Source organism: Chelonia mydas, chromosome 3, assembly GCF_015237465.2.
Source record: "Chelonia mydas isolate rCheMyd1 chromosome 3, rCheMyd1.pri.v2, whole genome shotgun sequence".
Classification (NCBI taxonomy): Eukaryota; Metazoa; Chordata; order Testudines; family Cheloniidae; genus Chelonia; species Chelonia mydas.
In genome coordinates, this window is record NC_057851.1 from 109,884,145 (window position 1) to 109,902,677 (window position 18,533).

The window sequence follows — 18,533 nt, forward strand, 5'->3', positions numbered from 1 at the left end:
CATCAGAGATTTCCAGCTTAGACAGAACCTGAATTCCCATTTTAAGAGAAACAGGCAGAATTTAAAAAACAAAACAAACACTGCCCCCCAAACCCATCTTTCAGCACTTCTTACATCACAGAGAGAACCAAAGAACACATCCTCCCCCCCACCCCCTTCTGTAGGTCACTTTTAAAGAACAGAAAAAGAATGTGCCTTACAGCTTTGCAAGTCAGATCTTTCCTATGTCAAGATGGCAGCTTCTTTTAATTAGAATTCAGACATTTAATTTTTTAAGTGATGTATTCTCTCTCCTGTTACGTAGAATACACTCCAGTTTTCCTGTGGTTATGTGGTGGCAGAGAAGCTTACCCTTACACTATGGTCTCTGTCTGGATTCTAGATTGATGGTCTTGTCCACCGTTGGGATTTATGAAGATTCATAGCATAGACATACCAAACCAACAAATCGTTTCAACTAATACAAGTACATCTTTTGGAGTAAACTACAACAGCACAAATTATGGTTTATAATGTGCTATTATGTATAAATTAGGGGTTTGCACCAGTATATAGCTACAGTGATGTAGATATACTGGTTCAAAAAGAAATACACACAGAGTGTAGACAGGACCAACCCTTCAAGAGACATCACCATTTTGAAGTAGCAATACCTAACATGTATGTAATGGATCAAACATAAAAGCATCAGTTGACAAATTAGTTGTCATGATACAGTGAGCCTGATTACTAGGAGTTAATGTTTTACTGTCTCACAACACTTGGCACCTACATAGCTCTTCCTCCACAAAGCTCAAACTTTACAAAAGGTGAATAAAAACCATTAGCCTTACTTCACAGATAAGGAAACTGAAGTAGAGATTACATTACTTGCCCACAACAAAGCACAGGCAAAACTGGGAACTTGGGTCTCCTGATTCTTAGTTTTATCCTGTCAGCCAGTTCATCTTGATTTACAAAATGTTAAGCCTCAAGCATTACTCCCTTAGAAATAAAATTGCAAAGAAGAATGACTTTCCCAGAGCCACAAGACAAATGAGCAGACTAGAACTCAGATTGTGTGACTTCCTGTCCTATAGTCTTACCAGCCACGCGATCACTCAGACTGTGCATTGTGTAGCTGAAAGGCTAGCTACTCACCTTTGTATCCAGGTGAAGATATTCTAGTGTGCTCATGGACTGATTGGACTGCAATGGGATTAGAGGGTGCTCTACACATCTGAGAAGTCAAGCTACTAGGGCATAATAACTAAGGTCCCAATCCCACAAGGTAATTTGTGCAGGAGGCCCATGGTTCCAGTGTGGAACCACACTGTGGGACCTTAAAGTGGGCATGGTGCATATTAAGATCAACTTCTATCAGTCAATTGTAACACCAAACTAAGCCAAAAATAAGTCGTTTAGCCTCCTGCAAAATGGCCATTCAAACTTATCTTTCACTTTATAATAAAAGCTAAGGCATAAGAACGAGTAATCAAAATTCTGGTGGAAAAAATATTTATTAAAAACATTGTAGAAAGGGCTCCTTGTTACAAAAGCTAGTATTGAATAATAATATTGAAAAGTTAGGCGTTTTTATGATAGCTGTTGGGTAACACTTAGATTTAGTACTCCATTAATTTGGACAAAACTCATGACTAAAGCTTTGTCAAAAATTGTTTATCATATGAAATTGACCTTAATAGGATAATGCTGGTCAGATGTCTGTCCAGCACCCATAAAGACTAACTTATAAACAATTTTTTCAACAAATCAGAAGTGTACAGGCACAATGTCCACATCAAATTTTAACGTGCCTGTATCAGTGTTGTTATCATTGTCTTAGATTACTACAGCTTCAAGATTTTTAGACTCTTATGGGACTTAACCATTCACCATTTAAACTGTCCTTTTTGCATTTCACTTAACTCTGTTTCCCTTTCTAGTTGTCATGCACCAGCATAACAATTGCATTTCTAATAGTGTCTGGGGATGTTTAAATATAAAAATTTCAAATAAAAAAAAGTAATATTTCTGTCTTTAAAAGAACATAAAACTCCTAAATTTTTGCCTTGAATGAATACTTTAGTGTTATTACAGTAGCATGAACATTAAGGGACTTCAAAGCTATCGTAACACCCTTAGAACATTTAAAATACAATTTATTTCCCTACTGATTGGTTTTTTTGCTCGCCAAATAAGAAATGCAAAAGGTAGTGGGCAATAAAGAAGGGTGCACTTACATAACATATGGTAAATGCTATTTCATTCACTGGATGCATAAGCATCAATGGTGATGGAACAGTTCTCAAGAGCCTTATATAGCTTGTTTTCCCTCTGCATTACCAGGACTGCATTAAAGGCCCCTATGTTACAGGCTTCTGTAAAAGATTTCATTTTTAAAAAATTGGAATCCTCAGGACCTTTCCTGCTAGTTCTCAAGGTAGTTAAACTACTTAAGAGTGTCGCTTTAAAGTATATTCAAGCAAAAAGGTGCCTATTAACATAAATGGCTTCTGCATCAGTACCACATACTAGACAGGGTCCTAAAACATCCAAGCTATTCACAGATAATGTCTGATTTGGAACTAAATTGGTGATCTCCATGCGGTCCTTGGTAGGATTGTTGCTTAGCCAGGCACTTATTACAGACTGGTTAGCAGTGTGTGATAGAAGTGTAGTACTTCTTCCACCTAAACAAAAAACAAAAAAAAGAACCAGTTAGCTTTGATTTTATTTACTTCAATTCAGGATTGGGGTGGCATATTAAGCATTCAGCGAAAATGGTGGAATACCAAAGTCTGTGTTTTAGATTGAATTGATTTGATGGGCTTAGATGAGTCTCCAGTGGACCAAAAAATATTTTGCATTATTTAACTGACAGGAGTCACTCAGAATAGCTAGTTTTTACTAGCTCTTTACCAGATCTCCCCTCAACTGAGAGCTAATGCCATCATAACAGTAAGGAATCACCTTCTTAGAGCACAATGAGAAATAACATATTAACCTCCTGATAAACTAACTTGCACAGTTCCAAGCTTGCTTTCAGTTTGAAAGAAGTTTGCTTAGAAGGTATTTTCCTATGTTTATTGCTGCTTTAGATTTGTGTTTAAGATACTGGTCCAAATCATCCCATCCCATCCCCAATTTCCTGCTTATCCTTTACATAGGATACACCTGGTTTTGACTTTGCTATGGAAAGAAACAGTCACAAATTTCACAAAATCAGAATTATGATTTCCTTACAAGATTAAAATTGGAGGAAGAGATAGACTGAGGGAAAAGCTATTTGTTTAGAATCCAGGGTATGTAATAGGCAAACCTGGTACAACTGAGAAGCAGAGTGCAACTAGATTTATTATTTAGTCTCAGTTGTATCAGCTTTCCCCTATATAGAAATCCCTCAAACCCCTGAGCCCAGGACAGAGGGGGGTTTACTTCACAAGAAAATCTGAATATTTTCCCTATTTTTAGCTACAGTAATGTTTTGTACTAGAAATTTCCAGTGTATTTTACATCAACACTATGTTGTGAGTTTTGTTTCTACATGGAGGTGGAATTTTGCACTCCAGAAATGAGGACAAGAATGAAAACAGAAGGCAGCAGAATCTGACCTTCTTAGTATTAAGTCTCATTTTTCATTAAAATATGTTTTCCCCTACAATGATTTGTCTATAGGGCTGTCGATTAATCGCAGTTAACTCATGCACTTAACTCAAAAAATTAATCGTGATAATTGCAGTTTTAATCACACTATTAAACAGAATACCAATTTAAATGTATTAAATATTTTTGGATTTTTTCTACATTTTCCAATATATTGATTTCAATGACAACACAGAATATAAAGTGTACACTGATCACTTTCTATTTTTCATTACAAATATTTTCACTGTAAAAATGATGAAGAAATAGTATTTTTCAGTTCACCTCATACATGTACTGTAGTTTGATCTCTATCGTGAAAGTGCAACTTACAAATGTAATTTTTTTGTTGTTACATAATTGCACTCAAAATGTAAAACTTCAGCGCCTACAAGTCCACTCAGCCCTACTTCTTATTCAGCCAATCACTAAGAGAAACATTCGTTTACATTTATGGGAGGTAATGCTTCCTACTTCTTATTTACATCACCTGAAAATGAGAACAGGCATTCACATGTAGCCAGCAATCGCAAGATATTTACATGCCAGATGCACTAAAGATTCATCATGTCCCGTCATGCTTCAACCATCATTCCAGAGGACATGCATCCATGCTGATGACAGACTGTGCTTGATAACTATCCAAAGCAGTGTGGACCAACGCACACTCATTTTCATCATCTGAATCAGATGCCACCGGCAGAAGGTTTTTCTTTTTTGGTGGTTCGGGTTCTGTAGTTTCCGCATCCGAGTGTTGCTCTTTTAAGACTTCTGAAATCATGCTCCACACCTCGTCCCTCTCAGATTTTGGAAGACACTTGAGATTCTTAAGCCTTAGGTCGAGTGCTGTATCTATGTTTAGAAATTTCACATTGATATCATCTTTACGTTTTGTCAAATCTGCAGTGAAAGTTCTTAAAACGAACATGTATTGGGTCATCATCCGAGACTGCTAGAACATGAAATATATGGGAGAATGTGGGTAAAACCGCAGGACACTCCCCCAAGGAGTTCAGTCACAAATTTAATTAACACATTTTAGTGAGTGTCATCAGCATGTCCTCTGGAATGGTAGTTGAACCATGACGGGACATGATGAATCTTTAGTGCATCTGGCATGTAAATATCTTACGATGCTGACTACATGTGAATGCCTGTTCTCACTTTCAGGTGACACTGTAAATAAGAAGTAGAAAACATTACCTCCCATAAATGTAAATGAACTTGTTTCTCTTAGCGATTGGCTGAATAAGAAGTAGGGCTGAGTGGATTTATAGGCTCTGAAGTTTTCCATTGTTCTATTTTTGAATGGCTTTTTTTGTACATAATTCTACATTTGTAAGTTCAACTTTCACGATAAAGAGACTGCACTACAGTACTTGTATGAGGTGAATTGAAAAATATTTCTTTTTACAGTGCAAATATTTGTAATAAAAAATATAAAGTGAGCACTGTACACTTTGTATTCTGTGTTGTAATTGAAATTAATATATTTGAAAATGTAGAAAACATCCAAAAATATTTAAATAAACGATATTATATTATTGTTTAATAGCGCAATTAAGTTTTTTAATCGCTTGGCAGCCCTATTTGTCTAGTTTATTAGACAAGCAATTTCCTTCAAGAGGTATACAGAAAGTCTTCCATTTAGTCTCTAATATATTTGTCCAGTTAAAAGACAGTTCCCTTATTCATAGTTCAGTTTCCTTATGTCCTTATTACAGTATCCCAGAATCTTATCCATACCATTCTTGAAGTCTCCCTCAAGGATATATGCAGTTATATGGCATTTAGTGCCCTTCCAAATCAATAAAGCTATGATTTTTGGAAAGTGAACTGGATTTAGCTGTGAAAATTCTAGGTGTGCCCCTTGACCCATTGTTGGTGAGTGCACTCACATGGGATATGAGGTAATATTTAAGGAAACAAGTGAAAGCCCTGAAATTCTCTTGAAGAGGACCACTAAGACCATCTCTTTCTAATAAGAAATAATCATACTCCCATCTTCAACAGCCCTCAATATAAATGATCAGAGTATGGAATAGTGCCCTCAAGCCAATTAACTAACTACTCTGCCCAAACTCAGCCTAAGATTTTCGCCTTCCTAAAAGGAAGTTTGCGTCAAAAATACTTACCTTGATGGAAAAAAGATGGCTTTTCTGATACATCTGTGGAGGTATCCCAATGCCAAAGAGAGCCATCTTCAGAACATGTAAATAAGTGATCTGGGTTGGAAGGATGGAAGTGAACTTCCCACACTACAAAAGTCAAGCAATTCATGTTTATTACCCATGATTATATAAACAAATCTATATTAAAGTAATAGCAAAGAGTTTGATTCTCCAAGAAAACAAGGAAATTCCAAATCAAGGTGTTCAGTGTAACTCCTCACTCAATGTACTGGAGATGAACTAAACTGTCTATAGAGCTTCCATTCTGTCTTAACTGTAAAAAAAATAAAATAAAAAAAAAAAAACGTTCACCAAACCAAAACACAAAACAAAATTAAAACCACACAACCCATACACAAAACCCCCACTTCTTTTGCAATCATTTCTCGGTCATTGCAGAGGCACTGGTGCACCTCAGTCCCTCCTATTCTCTGCCTGTGGCACATCAACAACTTGGCCTCCTTGGAGCTGTAATACTTTGGTCTAATTTCAATTGTTGGGTTTAACGGTTGCTGGGTGGTGTTGATAGCCTGTGACATACAGGATGTCAGGCCAAATGATTTGAGATTCCTTCTGGCCTTAACCTCCATAACTAACTCAACTTTTAACTGTCACTGTTCTAAATAATACCTGAGATTACTTTATTTGAGCATAAGCTTTTGTGAGCTACAGCTCACTTCATCGGATGCTGTAGCTCACGAAAGCTAATGCTCAAATAAATTGGTTAGTCTCTAAGGTACCACAAGTACTCCTTTTCTTTTTGCGAATACAGACTAACACGGCTGCTACTCCGAAACCTGAAATTACTTTATTTGAAAGACTAAAGAATTTTCTCCCTGGTTTACATTGTGCATCATGTATACCCAGTTTCACTGTTTCCCCTGGTTTTGTGGGTCTCTTCTCCCATCTGAAGTTGAATCATCTATTCTACTCCCAGCAATGTGCTAGGTGCCTCATAAAACAAGGCAAAAAGGTCCCTGTCTTGAAGAGTTTACAATCTAAATTTAGATAGACAAAAAACAAACAAGAAGGGGAAAGGACACAAAAATAGGAATGCATTAACTAAGCTATATACACTTCATAAGACTGTACACTTTCCTCCGTTCACCTTAATGTTTAAGTTACCTGTGTCCTGCCAGACCAAAATTCAATTTGCTTTCTTAAAGTGGAATATATTTTAAAACTCATTTGTATCAGAAGAGAACCCATACTACTGTATCAACTTTCATGAAGTGTCACACATGAAATGTTAGAAAACAAATGCAAGATACAGTAAAATCTGATTAGTTTGCACCAATGAGGGAAATCCAGTGCAAGTTAATGAATGCCAGGATAGGGCAGATGTAAGCAAGAAATAACGCTACTATACTTGCATAATCTTTTCTTGTTATTGAGATCAGTGGTAAGACAAAGACCACCAGAGCCAGGTTATCTAGCCAGTACTCGCTGTAGCTCAGATGGAGTTGTGGAAGAGATGCTAGTAGGCTTCTGTGGGGTGGACCATCAGAAGCCAAGAACTGGACTACTGTCTTTCTAAAAGGTGCACAGGCATAAACCTGATACTTTCACAATCTGCACACTAACTTCTTTACTTATTGCCCCAAGAGGGCTGTTGGAGCAGCATAGACCAACCTGACCGTACCCTCCTCTGACTCATCAACACTTTTGTATCAGACCCCCATACTTGACAGCATGTAATTTGATTAGCCAGTAGATTTAATATCACATGCATCACTCTACCCACAGCTAGAACCTGGCTAATATATCAATAAGCAAGCCCCCAAAGTTATGTTTAGTGTGAATTTTTGGGCAAAGTTATACATTCAATGCAATGCATATACAGAAAACTGGTAGCTTTTTCCCTGCCTCACCCCATGCAAATTAAGAAGCTGAGTGTAATAAGTGTACATTTTCCCCTATAAATCAGTGTTTCTCAAACTTTTCTTTTTCGCGGACCACTTGAAAATTGCTGAGGGTCTCGGCAGACCACTTAATGATCTTTCTAAATGTTATTTGTACCGTTAGCTATTGTAAAGCACTTTGGATAAAAGTGCTATATTTAAAAAAAAACAACAATAATTAATGTTTGTTTTGTTCTACAAAGAAAGGAGGGCCATCTCTCCCTGGCAGCTGCAGCCCTGGGGCTGGGGAAAGTCACCTCTTCCTCTGGCCGCCACAGCCCTGCAAGTCCCTAATTCCCCCCACCCCTCTCTTCTTACCCCACTTCCCCCTGCCACTTACCCCCTATCCCTCCCAAGGCTGCCACCTCACATGTGCTTCTTTTCCAGGGTCCAGGCACCTAATTAGTGGAGCCACGCCTGCACAGCTCCACTAATTAGGTGGGTGGTCCTTCATTCTCTTGTGTGGCTGCCCAGGCGCGCACCTTCGAGGGAACTATCCGCAAACCACCTGAATGGACCACAGTTTGAGAACCTCTGCCATAAACTAAGTTGACATTTAGACGTAAAAGGCAATGTTCTCAAAAAAACTTCCGTCCCACTGAAAGTCAATGGGACTTACGATCTTAAATGACGTAGGCGCTTTTGAAAATTTTACCCCAAATCTGTAAATACATTTCTGCAACTGTCAAGGAATATTTCCAGCACAGTGTTGTGAAAAAGAGCTATTCCCTCATAGTTAATGCTCTCAGAATTGCCAGTAGAAGTGGTTATGTTTCATCATTTGAGGGTACATCCCAACCACAAAAAGGAACAAAAAAAACCTATCCCAAAGAATATTTTTAAAAACTATTTTTTTAAGTTCTTTTTCTCTTGACTCAGTTGCACATTTTCAAATTTGTCAATTACTATAATCCTGCTCTCGGTGCTTATGTGATTCCTATCAAATGTTAATAGATGTTACACGAGAAAAGGACCACCAATATGCAATTCTTATAGAAACACACAGAGCAATATATGTTTAACGGCATTATAAGATGCGTTTGACAAAACACAAACCACTTGCTCAATTCTATTTCTTGATTGACTAGACTTTTAGTTAGCCATAACATACAACATTAACCAGCTCCTGTTAGACAAAGAATAAGCCTGGAAGCAAACTGTGTGGATGAACACACATTTAGCAGCTATAACACAAAAAAGCAGTGTTTAAATATTTCTGTATTTTTGGACAAGATTTGGAGATACAATATCTGTTTCTCTTTAGGTTCTTACTTTCAGCTTCATGAGCATTGAGCAGAGACACTGGCATGCTGCCTTGTCTAACATCCCAGATACTCAACATTCCATCTTGGCCACCTGTAGCTACAATATGCTGCTGGTTGGGATGCCTGTCAACACAGTGTAGTGGAATTCTGTCACCTGTCCTGTGAAGAGGGGGAAAACAAAAATAATTTCCTGTTCAAACCATTTTTCCCTCCCAAAGTACTATACTGTTGATCATAATTAATATAATTACCAATTTTGATGTATAATTACCAGGAGTATCTTACTACTGAGGCTAGAACAATTTAACACCCACTGGAACTTGTTTCTTTTATTAAGTTATTGACCACTAATTAGACAGGCACCAGGCTCTGTACCTTGTGGTTTATTATTGACCACCTACAAAAGCTTAATAAATATTTCACTAGAAGTGTAAGGGTGCTTTGTGGTAAGAAGTACAGATAAACTTATATTTACAAAGGGTTGTTACACGTCCATTCCTAATTCCAGTTCTAACACACAATAGGCTGCAAAGGGAGTTTTAGTCACTCACCCACTAGATAAGCCTGATTCTCCATTGACACCAGTGGGATTCTGATCGGGCCCTATTTTTCAATTTCTTACCTACCTCATGAAGCACAGGGAATTAGTGTTCATAACGCACTCTGAAGGCTAAAAGTGCCAAGTGTTACACAATGCTGTTTTCCTACCCAGAAATATACTGTATTCAGAGGAGATGGGGGAAAAATTTCTATAGATGTAAACACTGCAGTCCTCCAATTACAATATCCAAATTCAATTATGTATTACCTGTTATCAAGAAAGTATAGTCCAAGAGATTTATATGTAATAGATTTTGTTTTCTTGTTTAAGATGTATTTACTGGAAAATACAAGCTGAAAATAAAAAGCTTACAAGGAAAATATTTGAGATGGCTCGTTTCTTTGCTGTCTGAAGTCCCATATTTTTAACTGTCCAATTGAATTTACTGTCAAAATCTCAGTTGTGCGAAGGAAAGTCACTGCATGGAGTGTACTGCTGTCTGCGTTTTCTGCAAGAGGAAGAGATTAGGAAAATATTGATTAAACAACGAATGTTTCAAACTAAGTGCTTGCACTATTAACGTCTATTTTCCTTTTATCTGTCAAAAACCCATGGTCTGCAGATTAAACTTCACCAGTTTTCAAAGCAGCTGCTCTTGAAACTCACTGCTAAGAACATCCTTCCTCCCCCTTTATATATAATAGAGTTTTCCAATATGCTCTAGCTTCCTCTATGTCCACAATGCGTTTGTATTGATATACCATCTCCCTAACCTGAATTCCCTACTATGAGTTTGTTTAAACAAAGTTATTGAACCAGATTTTTAATTTTATTTTTACTGGGTTTATAAAAAATTAAGTAATACTTGAAGGTACATAGGAAAAGATATGCATGCTCTACAGACCATCTAGTTTGTTACTGACTGTCAGGTTATTGGTCTGTGCTTTATAAATTGAATTATTTTAGAAGAATCAGATCTAATTTTTGACTTGGGAAGATTTACTACAAGTGGTTGACAAAAGGAAGTCATTTAGTCAGTGTGTGTGGCATGCGCCATTCCTTTGCAACGGGCCTTTTCAAAAAGGACATATTGTATATCCCAAGTCCATTGTTTCACAACTGGAGGCTGTGAAGCTTTTCATAGTGTGATTCTGTGTTCCATAAGAGCCACAACTCCAGCTACTATGATAAATTAAGCAGCTGTCAACAAAAAGATTTCAGTGCCATTTCATCAATCTTTACCAATAGGTGACAACTTATTCAATCATCACCACCTACATGATGCCCATCCAGCAGGTCATCTGTCCTTCAATAGGTCTTCTCTACAGCAGCAGCGCCCACTATTGTTAACCCCATAGTTAGGGTCAAAAATATTTGTTTTTCATTAAAATATTTCAAGAGTGCTTTACGAACACCATCATTTACCTTCAGAGATGAAAGCCAAGTCTAGCAGCATTTGGTCACTCTTTTGGAGTTTAGAAGACAGTGCCTTAATTGACTGACTTACGCTGTGTGTTCTTATTAACTTATGATTTCTGTATTGCTCATACTTTTTATACAAATTATTCCATTACAGTAAAAAACAAAGTGTACTGGTCTCCTTTTTAGATGCTTTTGCATTGTACTTGTTAATTCATGCTTAAGATGACACAAAAATTCAGGAGGTATCCCTATTTCTCTTTTATGGAGATTACCTGAATTGTATAGCTATCATGTTAAGCATGCATTTAAATGAATGTGTTCTTTTGTGTTCAACTGAGAGTAGACAACCAGAGAATATTCTTTAAAAGTGAACTAGACTACAGTTTGTGCATACTGCACAAACACAGGAAAGGCCAATTCCATTAAAACTTCAGCATATACTAACTACAAGAAGAATTTAGAAAGTTTGCACCCTTTTAGCATGACTTAATATCTGCCTTTTATATATTTACATAGACTTCCCCTCTAGCTTTTCTTCTGAAGATAGTAGCTTTGCAATCTATTCAATCAGAAATAGAGAGGCATTACATTCCTGAACAATGTGCTTATTCATAAATAAATTAGAACAGCAGTTAGCACAGTTGCCCTATTGAAGTTTATTAAGTTCAACTTCAATTGCATATTAATTTAGTGTGTATTTCACTTTGAAATTTCACTGAAGGCTATTTCCTATAGGGAACCCCATCTTGAGACCATTCCGATATATCCTCTCATTTCCCCTATCCATACTAGAGAAGCAAATTTTGCTAGTCCACTGAGTGTCACTTAAGACAAGTTTCACTGACAAGGAAATTTGTCCATACGATCTAAACAAAAAATACATTCTGGCACATTATTTCTTTTCCCCACATACTCTGTCTCTTTATAAAAAACTACTTCCCTTTTATTTCTATTTCCCTATTATTCCCTTTTGTGTTCTGATGTATATTAAGTGCATGCCCTGCAGTAGAACTTACTGCAAATTGTCATAATTTAGCACTTTACTATTTAGCATATATTGGACATATTAGCTAAACAGTAAATTCCCTTTTTATTAGGAATTAGTGGTAAATAATCCTATATCTATATTTCAGTTTTTTTTAACAGTAAGATTTTTTTTAAGTGTGCAGAATTTATGTGGGTTAAATCATCTGAACAAAACAATTACACATTTAATACGATGTCTGTTATAAATCGTCACCCTGTCTCGTGTTCCATAGCAGAGACAGAAATAGAATTCTCAGTCTAGAAGAGATTAAAAATCTCTTACAGGAATTCCCAACAGAACATTACCATCCCCATCACATATTTTTAGGATACATCTTGTATATTTCTGTAGTGTCTTTCATATAAGAGGATCCCAAAATACTTTGCCCATTAGCTTACTCATTATAGTTTGGATTCCTTCATCTACCAAAAATGCAACTACATCTGGGGTGAATCACAGCAGCTGTTTAATAGTGCAATTTCAGATAGAAAGTGAAACATACCACGTCCGGCTGGAACTGCCTGGGAAGTAAAAGAATGTTATCAACTTAAAAAAAAAAACCTGAAAATATTTTTTAGATACCATTTAAGTGGGGGACTTAAATATTACTGTAACAGAAAGATTAGAGAAACATTTCTTTTTCAGTTTGTTTACTTTGTAAATTTCACTTCTTATATGGTTGTTTCTTTTGTGTGAATGGGGTTTTCCCCACAGAGAGAAAATGTAATTGCAAAACCAGAGAAAATGGCAAGAGAACTGAAGGACCAATAGTACCAGAAGCTAATTTTTTTAATTTATAGTGTTCCTTTAGGTAGACATAAAATAAAAACAACAAAATTGGAATTTGGCCAGAACAAAAGGATAACATCTCTATACCGTGTGAAAAGAAGAATGGGCTCATATTGACCACTTGTGGTCAAGATCTTGATAGTCATGTTTCAAAAGGTAGTATAATTTAAAATAGCTGCTGTGACAAATAATGCAGTATTTCAGAGGCTGTGAAAAACATATGCATGCAGGTAGCTCTAAGTCTGAATTTTGTCTGTCAATTAAACACCATAAAATAACAAATATTTTAGATCCGAATGAATACCCATTACAAGTTCTATTTGAGACATTCAGCACAATTCTGAAGTTACTGGCTATTCCTTTTTTTTTGGTCTGTCACCTGATGAGTAGAGACTGAAATTCTTTAGACCACATTTGTTAAAAAGGGATTATTTGGCCTACCTATAGTTCTCACAGCCTCCCTGTGGTCAGCTCTGAAAAGATTTATTCGACCATCTTCTCCAACAGTGACAATTTCTGGGTTGTTGCAGATGACCCCTGTACATGACGCTCCACCATAGAAAGGTGTATCTGGATCCACATGGTAATGGGCCCTCTCCCATTGTTGGTTTACAGATAAAGTCTAAGTAGTAAAGAGGAGAATTTATCAATAGTACTAATCAACAATCCTGTGACGCTGTTAGAGACCAAAGCTTCTGAAATATTTAAAGAAGTTGGATCAGAAACTAGTTCTGATATAACCAGGGCACATCACATTATTTCAAGGGTTGTTCACATCATTACAGATCAGATCTGTCATTCCCCTTTAATCCCCAATGCACAACTCTGCATTGCAGCCACTATCCTTCTGGGCATGATGGACCAGACCAAACTCTCTTCTCAGCTCCATCACTGGAGCTTCCTAACAGGGACATGTTGAATAGCAATAGCTCTAGAAAGCGTAAGAATCCTGCCAGACAAGAAACGGAATCTATTACCTATTTATTTTTATGATCAGAGACATGTATTTCAACACAGTGATATTTATCAGGGATACAGGGTCTTCATGAGGTCTGGATACTGAGCATAGACTTTTGAGATCAAATAATTGGTTTATGGCAGTAAAGAAGTCAATTTATTGCCAAAAAACCCCTCTCTCATTTAGTTGTTCTCAGAACTACACAATAAAGTAAAACAAATACTGAAAGTTAATTTACGGGTGGAACTGTAGAGTTCTCAGATATTGCCTGTCTTTCTATCAGACAGCATATTCATCAGGAAATAAATCCAACAGTTACGAAACATCCTGTTTAGCTAAGTGTGTACTTGCTTTATAAATTCAGGTTATATCTAAGTTCTAGACTCATACATGTTCTCTTTAAAAACAAAACAAACAAGAACAACAAACAGGCCAATATTCTTTCAGAAGTATGGCAACTACTACACGAATCAAGTAACATACCATTGTAACTTTTATATATGCATAAACATTCAATGAACAGACTATTTGCTGACATATTCATCTAAGGAAGGAGTCTGTCTAGAACAGAGGTGGTCAAACTACATCCTGTGGAACCCTCCTGCCCAGCCTCTGAGCTCCTGGCCCAGGAGGCTAGCCCCGGGCCCCTGCCCCGCAGCCTCAGCACACCATTCTGCCGGTGTATCTAGTGTAGTGCTCCATGTAGGAATGTGCTACTGGTAGCAGTTATGGAGAGCAATTTACTACACTACACCAGTGCAACGCTCTGGGCAGCCAGCCACCAGTGCTCCGTGCTGCGCGGTAAGGGGCCGGGGGTGTTGGATAGAGGGCAGGGGAGTTCGGGGTGGTGGTCAGGGGGCGGGGGTGTGGATGGTGTTGGGGGGCAGGCAGGGGTTCCGGGGGCGGTTGGGGGGGGGGAGGGGAAGGCAGCACAGCCACCTCTAACCTGCCCTCCATACAATTTCTGAAACCCGTTGTATGGCCCTCAGGCCAAAAAGTTTGCCCGCTCCTGGTCTAGAACATGGCTCTTCATATATCCTACATGAGTCATCTGTCAGACAACCATAAGGTCTGCTGGATTGGTTTAGATGAAATAAAGGGCCCAAAGATGTTAACATGACCCAGTCACTGTTCAACACCGAACAGTACTAAGCAAGGCCTGGAGTTTTGGTATACATACAGCCAGCTTAGTACCATGGCAAACACACCATTAAAAATCCTTTTAACCTTTTATTAAAAGATACATGAGACAGAAAAACAGTTAAAGCATTTGAAATGTAAAGTATTAAGTAAGAATTTTATTTTAACAAGCTTTCTTGCTCCCTTTCCTTTTAACTGGAGAAAGGAAAACCCCCTTCTTTGACAGTCTCTTATATGGTATTAAAAATAGTAATAACTTCCCTTTTGGGGGAAAAGAAAAGAAGCTGGTTAAAATGGTCTGAAACTGTCGTTGCTGCTGTTGTTCAAGTCCAAAACTTTCCTTTCAGGGAAAAAAGAAGAAGTTAATTGAGATGAGCTGCAGCGGTTGTCAAAGTCCAATCCCATTTCATTCTAGGTAGGGTTTGGGATTCAGCTAGAACTGAGTGAGGTGGTGTTGTCATCAGTATTCTTCTCTTTGGCTTGGTCTGATCAGAACATCCCTCAGGTTTAGGACAAAAAAGTTCCAGTGTGCAGAAGACAGTTGGGGGTGACAGCCATGATGGTGGAGCTTGCTCCAGTTGCCATCATCTGTTTTTATTTTTGTTTTTTCCACACAAAAAATTCTCTTTTAATGACCCAAAAAGGGAACAATCGGTGGAATACCCCATTCCCTCATTATTTTGTTTATTAATTAGACTTAGTATTTGACACACCATTTTTGGATTAACAACTTTTGGCTTTACATTCTGTGTTGAACATAATTCAAAGATTGTGTTAAAATTATACTTGTTAACTTGTCCTTTTTGTTTAGGCTAATTTAGTTATGCTATCTGCTTTTTATATCTTTTCCTATTACCATTTGTTATTATGGGTTATTGCAATATCTTATGAACGTATGCATACTTTCTACAATAAAGTTCACAATTTAGGTAAATTTGTAAGCCCAGTTGTTACCACAGGTCCACTTATATAAGTACTATCTGACTATTCTACATATTTTAAAAATTAGCCTAATTCTTGCTTTACAGATTTTAGTACTCATGAGTTCATTTGCTTCATGTTTTGATAGTTCTGAGAAGTCACGTCTCTGTTAACACTAAAATGATTTGTACTATAAACAAGGAGTAGCTGAAACCAAGTGCAAGTTATGTCTACAGCAAGTTATTTACCTGATTATTTTGATGGTGACGGAAAATTGTTACATTTCCTGTTGATGAAGCAGCTACAATTCTTTCCTGGTCAAAAAACTAAGAAGAAATATCTTAAGCTTGCTACAGTTTGAGGACATTATCACAGAAACACAAGTGATTTGAATTTGCAGCAGTCTTACTCATTGTTAGATAATCTCAGAATGTACACATGCAAAAACTGATGTTTGGAAATTGATTTATACAATAACCCCCTAGGAAGAAATTATTTGATTCTCAATATTCTGATATTCCACTGATACTTAAAATTTTCTTTAAAAGTGGTGTTAAATCCTTATTAAAAAAAAGAAAAAACACAGCCACTGAATATAACTATTTTACCTGCATGTCCATAACATCACCATGGTGTCTGATATCGCATAACAGCTGTGGTTCTCCTTGATACTCCCCATTGGGACCCAAACTTCCAAAGTCTCCAACAGACCAAACAGAGATCTTGTTTTCCTGTATGACAAGAGTGAAGCTAGCTTATTTTAAAATATTTTAAGACACTCTTGTCAATAAGTCAGCTGAGACAAGGTGGGTGAGAACATTTTTATTGGACCAAATTCTGTTGGTAAAAGAAACAAGCTTGTCTTTTTGAGCAAGTTGGTCCAATAAAAGATATTACCTCATCCACCTTCTCTCTCGAATATCCTGGGACCAACCAACACATCTACAGCTATACCAGAAACAATAACTCAGCTCAACTTTTTCTCTCTTTCCAAAGAGACTACCTTGGGAAAATAAACAAGCTGACGTATTTTCATAGAGGTAGATTAAATACATTCAAAGCACCTGGAGAAAATTAACATACCATAATTTTTTTTGTACTTACACAGCTTATTAATCCTGCAAAATGCTAAGCAATTAATGGAATCTACATAACCAGTTAAATGCAGCTCTCTCTAAGGAGAAGAGAACCGATCAACCGGCACACACCAAAAGGAAAAGGAATTTTTGGTCGTGGAACTAGGCAAACAAACAAACACACAGTGTCCCGCAAGGAGCTTTAGCCTTCATGAAGAGAAACCAGGAGCTTAGTTCTTAAAACCTCACACAACTCGATGTGTGGTGCTCAATTTATTGAATTGAGAAAGATGAACGTCTCTGTTCAACCTACCAGGATCTGAAAATACTGAATGCATCCGATGAAGTGAGCTGAAGCTCACGAAAGCTTATGCTCAAATAAATTTGTTAGCCTCTAAGGTGGCACAAGTCCTCCTTTTCTTTTTGCAGATACAGACTAAGGCGGCTGCTACTCTGAAACCTGAAAATACACAGAGAACCACGCCGGCCCCGGCGCAGGAGGCTTCGAGGAGGTCCCAGCGCTTCAGCACCGAGAGGCAGCGCCAGCGCTCCCCTGCAGCGTGGTGAGGCGGAGGGTCCGGGCACAGCTCTGAGGCGGGGGACCCGCTGGGCCCCGCCGCAGCATGAGGCGCAGCACCCCGCGGCTTGTGCCGCTGTTACACACTCGCGCCGCTCGGCCGCCTCTCGGCCTGCCCGGGTGGGGGGCGGCACTAACGGCGCGAGCCAGGCAGAGCCGAGCGAGCCACACGTTCGAGTAACGGCCACAGGAACTGGGGCCCGGCCACGCGGGCAGGGGCGCGGCAGCAGCACGAGCAGGGCGGGAGGGGATTTGGGGGCGCAGCGCGCGGGGCTGCCCCGGGGCCGGTACCTCGTTGTCCCAGGAGCCGGTAGCGAAGAGCTCGGGCGGCTGCAGGGCGGCAGCGGGCACCGGCCGCCAGCGAGTCTTACTGATCTTCTGGGACACGAACTTGGCGGAAAAATCCTCCATGACGGCAGCAGCGAGAGGCACCAGCACTACGGAGCGCTAACCAGCTTCGACCGCAGCGCCCCGATGGGCTCCTGCCTCTTCCTCCCAAAGTCTCGCGGATTGGCTGAAGCCGCCCGGTAGACGGCGGCAGCGGAAGGACAAACCTCCTCCGCGGTGGCGGCTGCGCTCAGACGTGGGGGAGAGCTGCTGGGGTGGGGGGAGATGAAACGTTGCCTGGGGGCGGGGCCGCGCTGTCAGGCCTGCCTGCTTCCCGAGACAGGTTCGTGCGCCTGCGTCACTTTGCACTGATAGCGCATCCAAACCCAAACACGGCTGCACAAAAATCTCAAACAGGATCCCGCTGTCCACATTTACGGTGTAGGATGCCAGATCTGGACCTGCTGATTAGCCAGAAATACCCAACACTTCATTAGAGAAAAGCATATATAGCCCTTGGAGAAAAAGGAAGGGCCGGTTTCACATCTGCACTTCAACTGTCAGGTCAACATTTTCAGAAGAGTGCATTGGTGTAAAGGTCAACAATGCAGCCAGAGCTTAGCACTACGAAGTCCAACGCTGTTATCATACTAAATTATTCCAAGGCCAGAAGGGACCATTATGAGCTAGTCTGACCTCCTGTATAAAACAGCCATAGAACTTCTTCAAAATAATTCCTAGAGAATATCCCTTTGGAAAATATCCAATGATGGAGAATCCACCACGATCTTTGC

General features: G+C 38.9%; 1 protein-coding gene across 1 annotated transcript; it reads right to left on the bottom strand.

Moving 5' to 3' along the window:
* Positions 1-1,480: 1,480 nt before the first annotated feature.
* NUP43 (nucleoporin 43) lies at positions 1,481-17,995 on the bottom strand. Its single transcript, XM_037894968.2, has 8 exons — positions 17,704-17,995; positions 16,368-16,490; positions 16,008-16,085; positions 13,182-13,362; positions 9,875-10,010; positions 8,969-9,120; positions 5,760-5,882; positions 1,481-2,672 (listed from the first exon to the last, which is right to left on the bottom strand). Exons 1-8 carry the CDS (start codon positions 17,821-17,823, stop codon positions 2,461-2,463), a joined length of 1,125 nt encoding a protein of 374 aa, XP_037750896.1. The 5' UTR covers positions 17,824-17,995; the 3' UTR covers positions 1,481-2,460.
* Between the last annotated feature and the right edge of the window lie 538 nt (positions 17,996-18,533).

Bases quoted from the DNA above. Each gene is read 5' to 3' on its own strand.
- NUP43 (XM_037894968.2), bottom strand. From the start codon at position 17,823: ATGGAGGATTTTTCCGCCAAGTTCGTGTCCCAGAAGATCAGTAAGACT. The intron at 10,011-13,181 runs GTAGGCCAAATA...TTCCTCTTGCAG, and splicing joins GGAGGCTGTGAGAACTATAG to AAAACGCAGACAGCAGTACA. The intron at 2,673-5,759 runs GTAAGTATTTTT...TTTTTTGTTTAG, and splicing joins GCCATCTTTTTTCCATCAAG to GTGGAAGAAGTACTACACTT.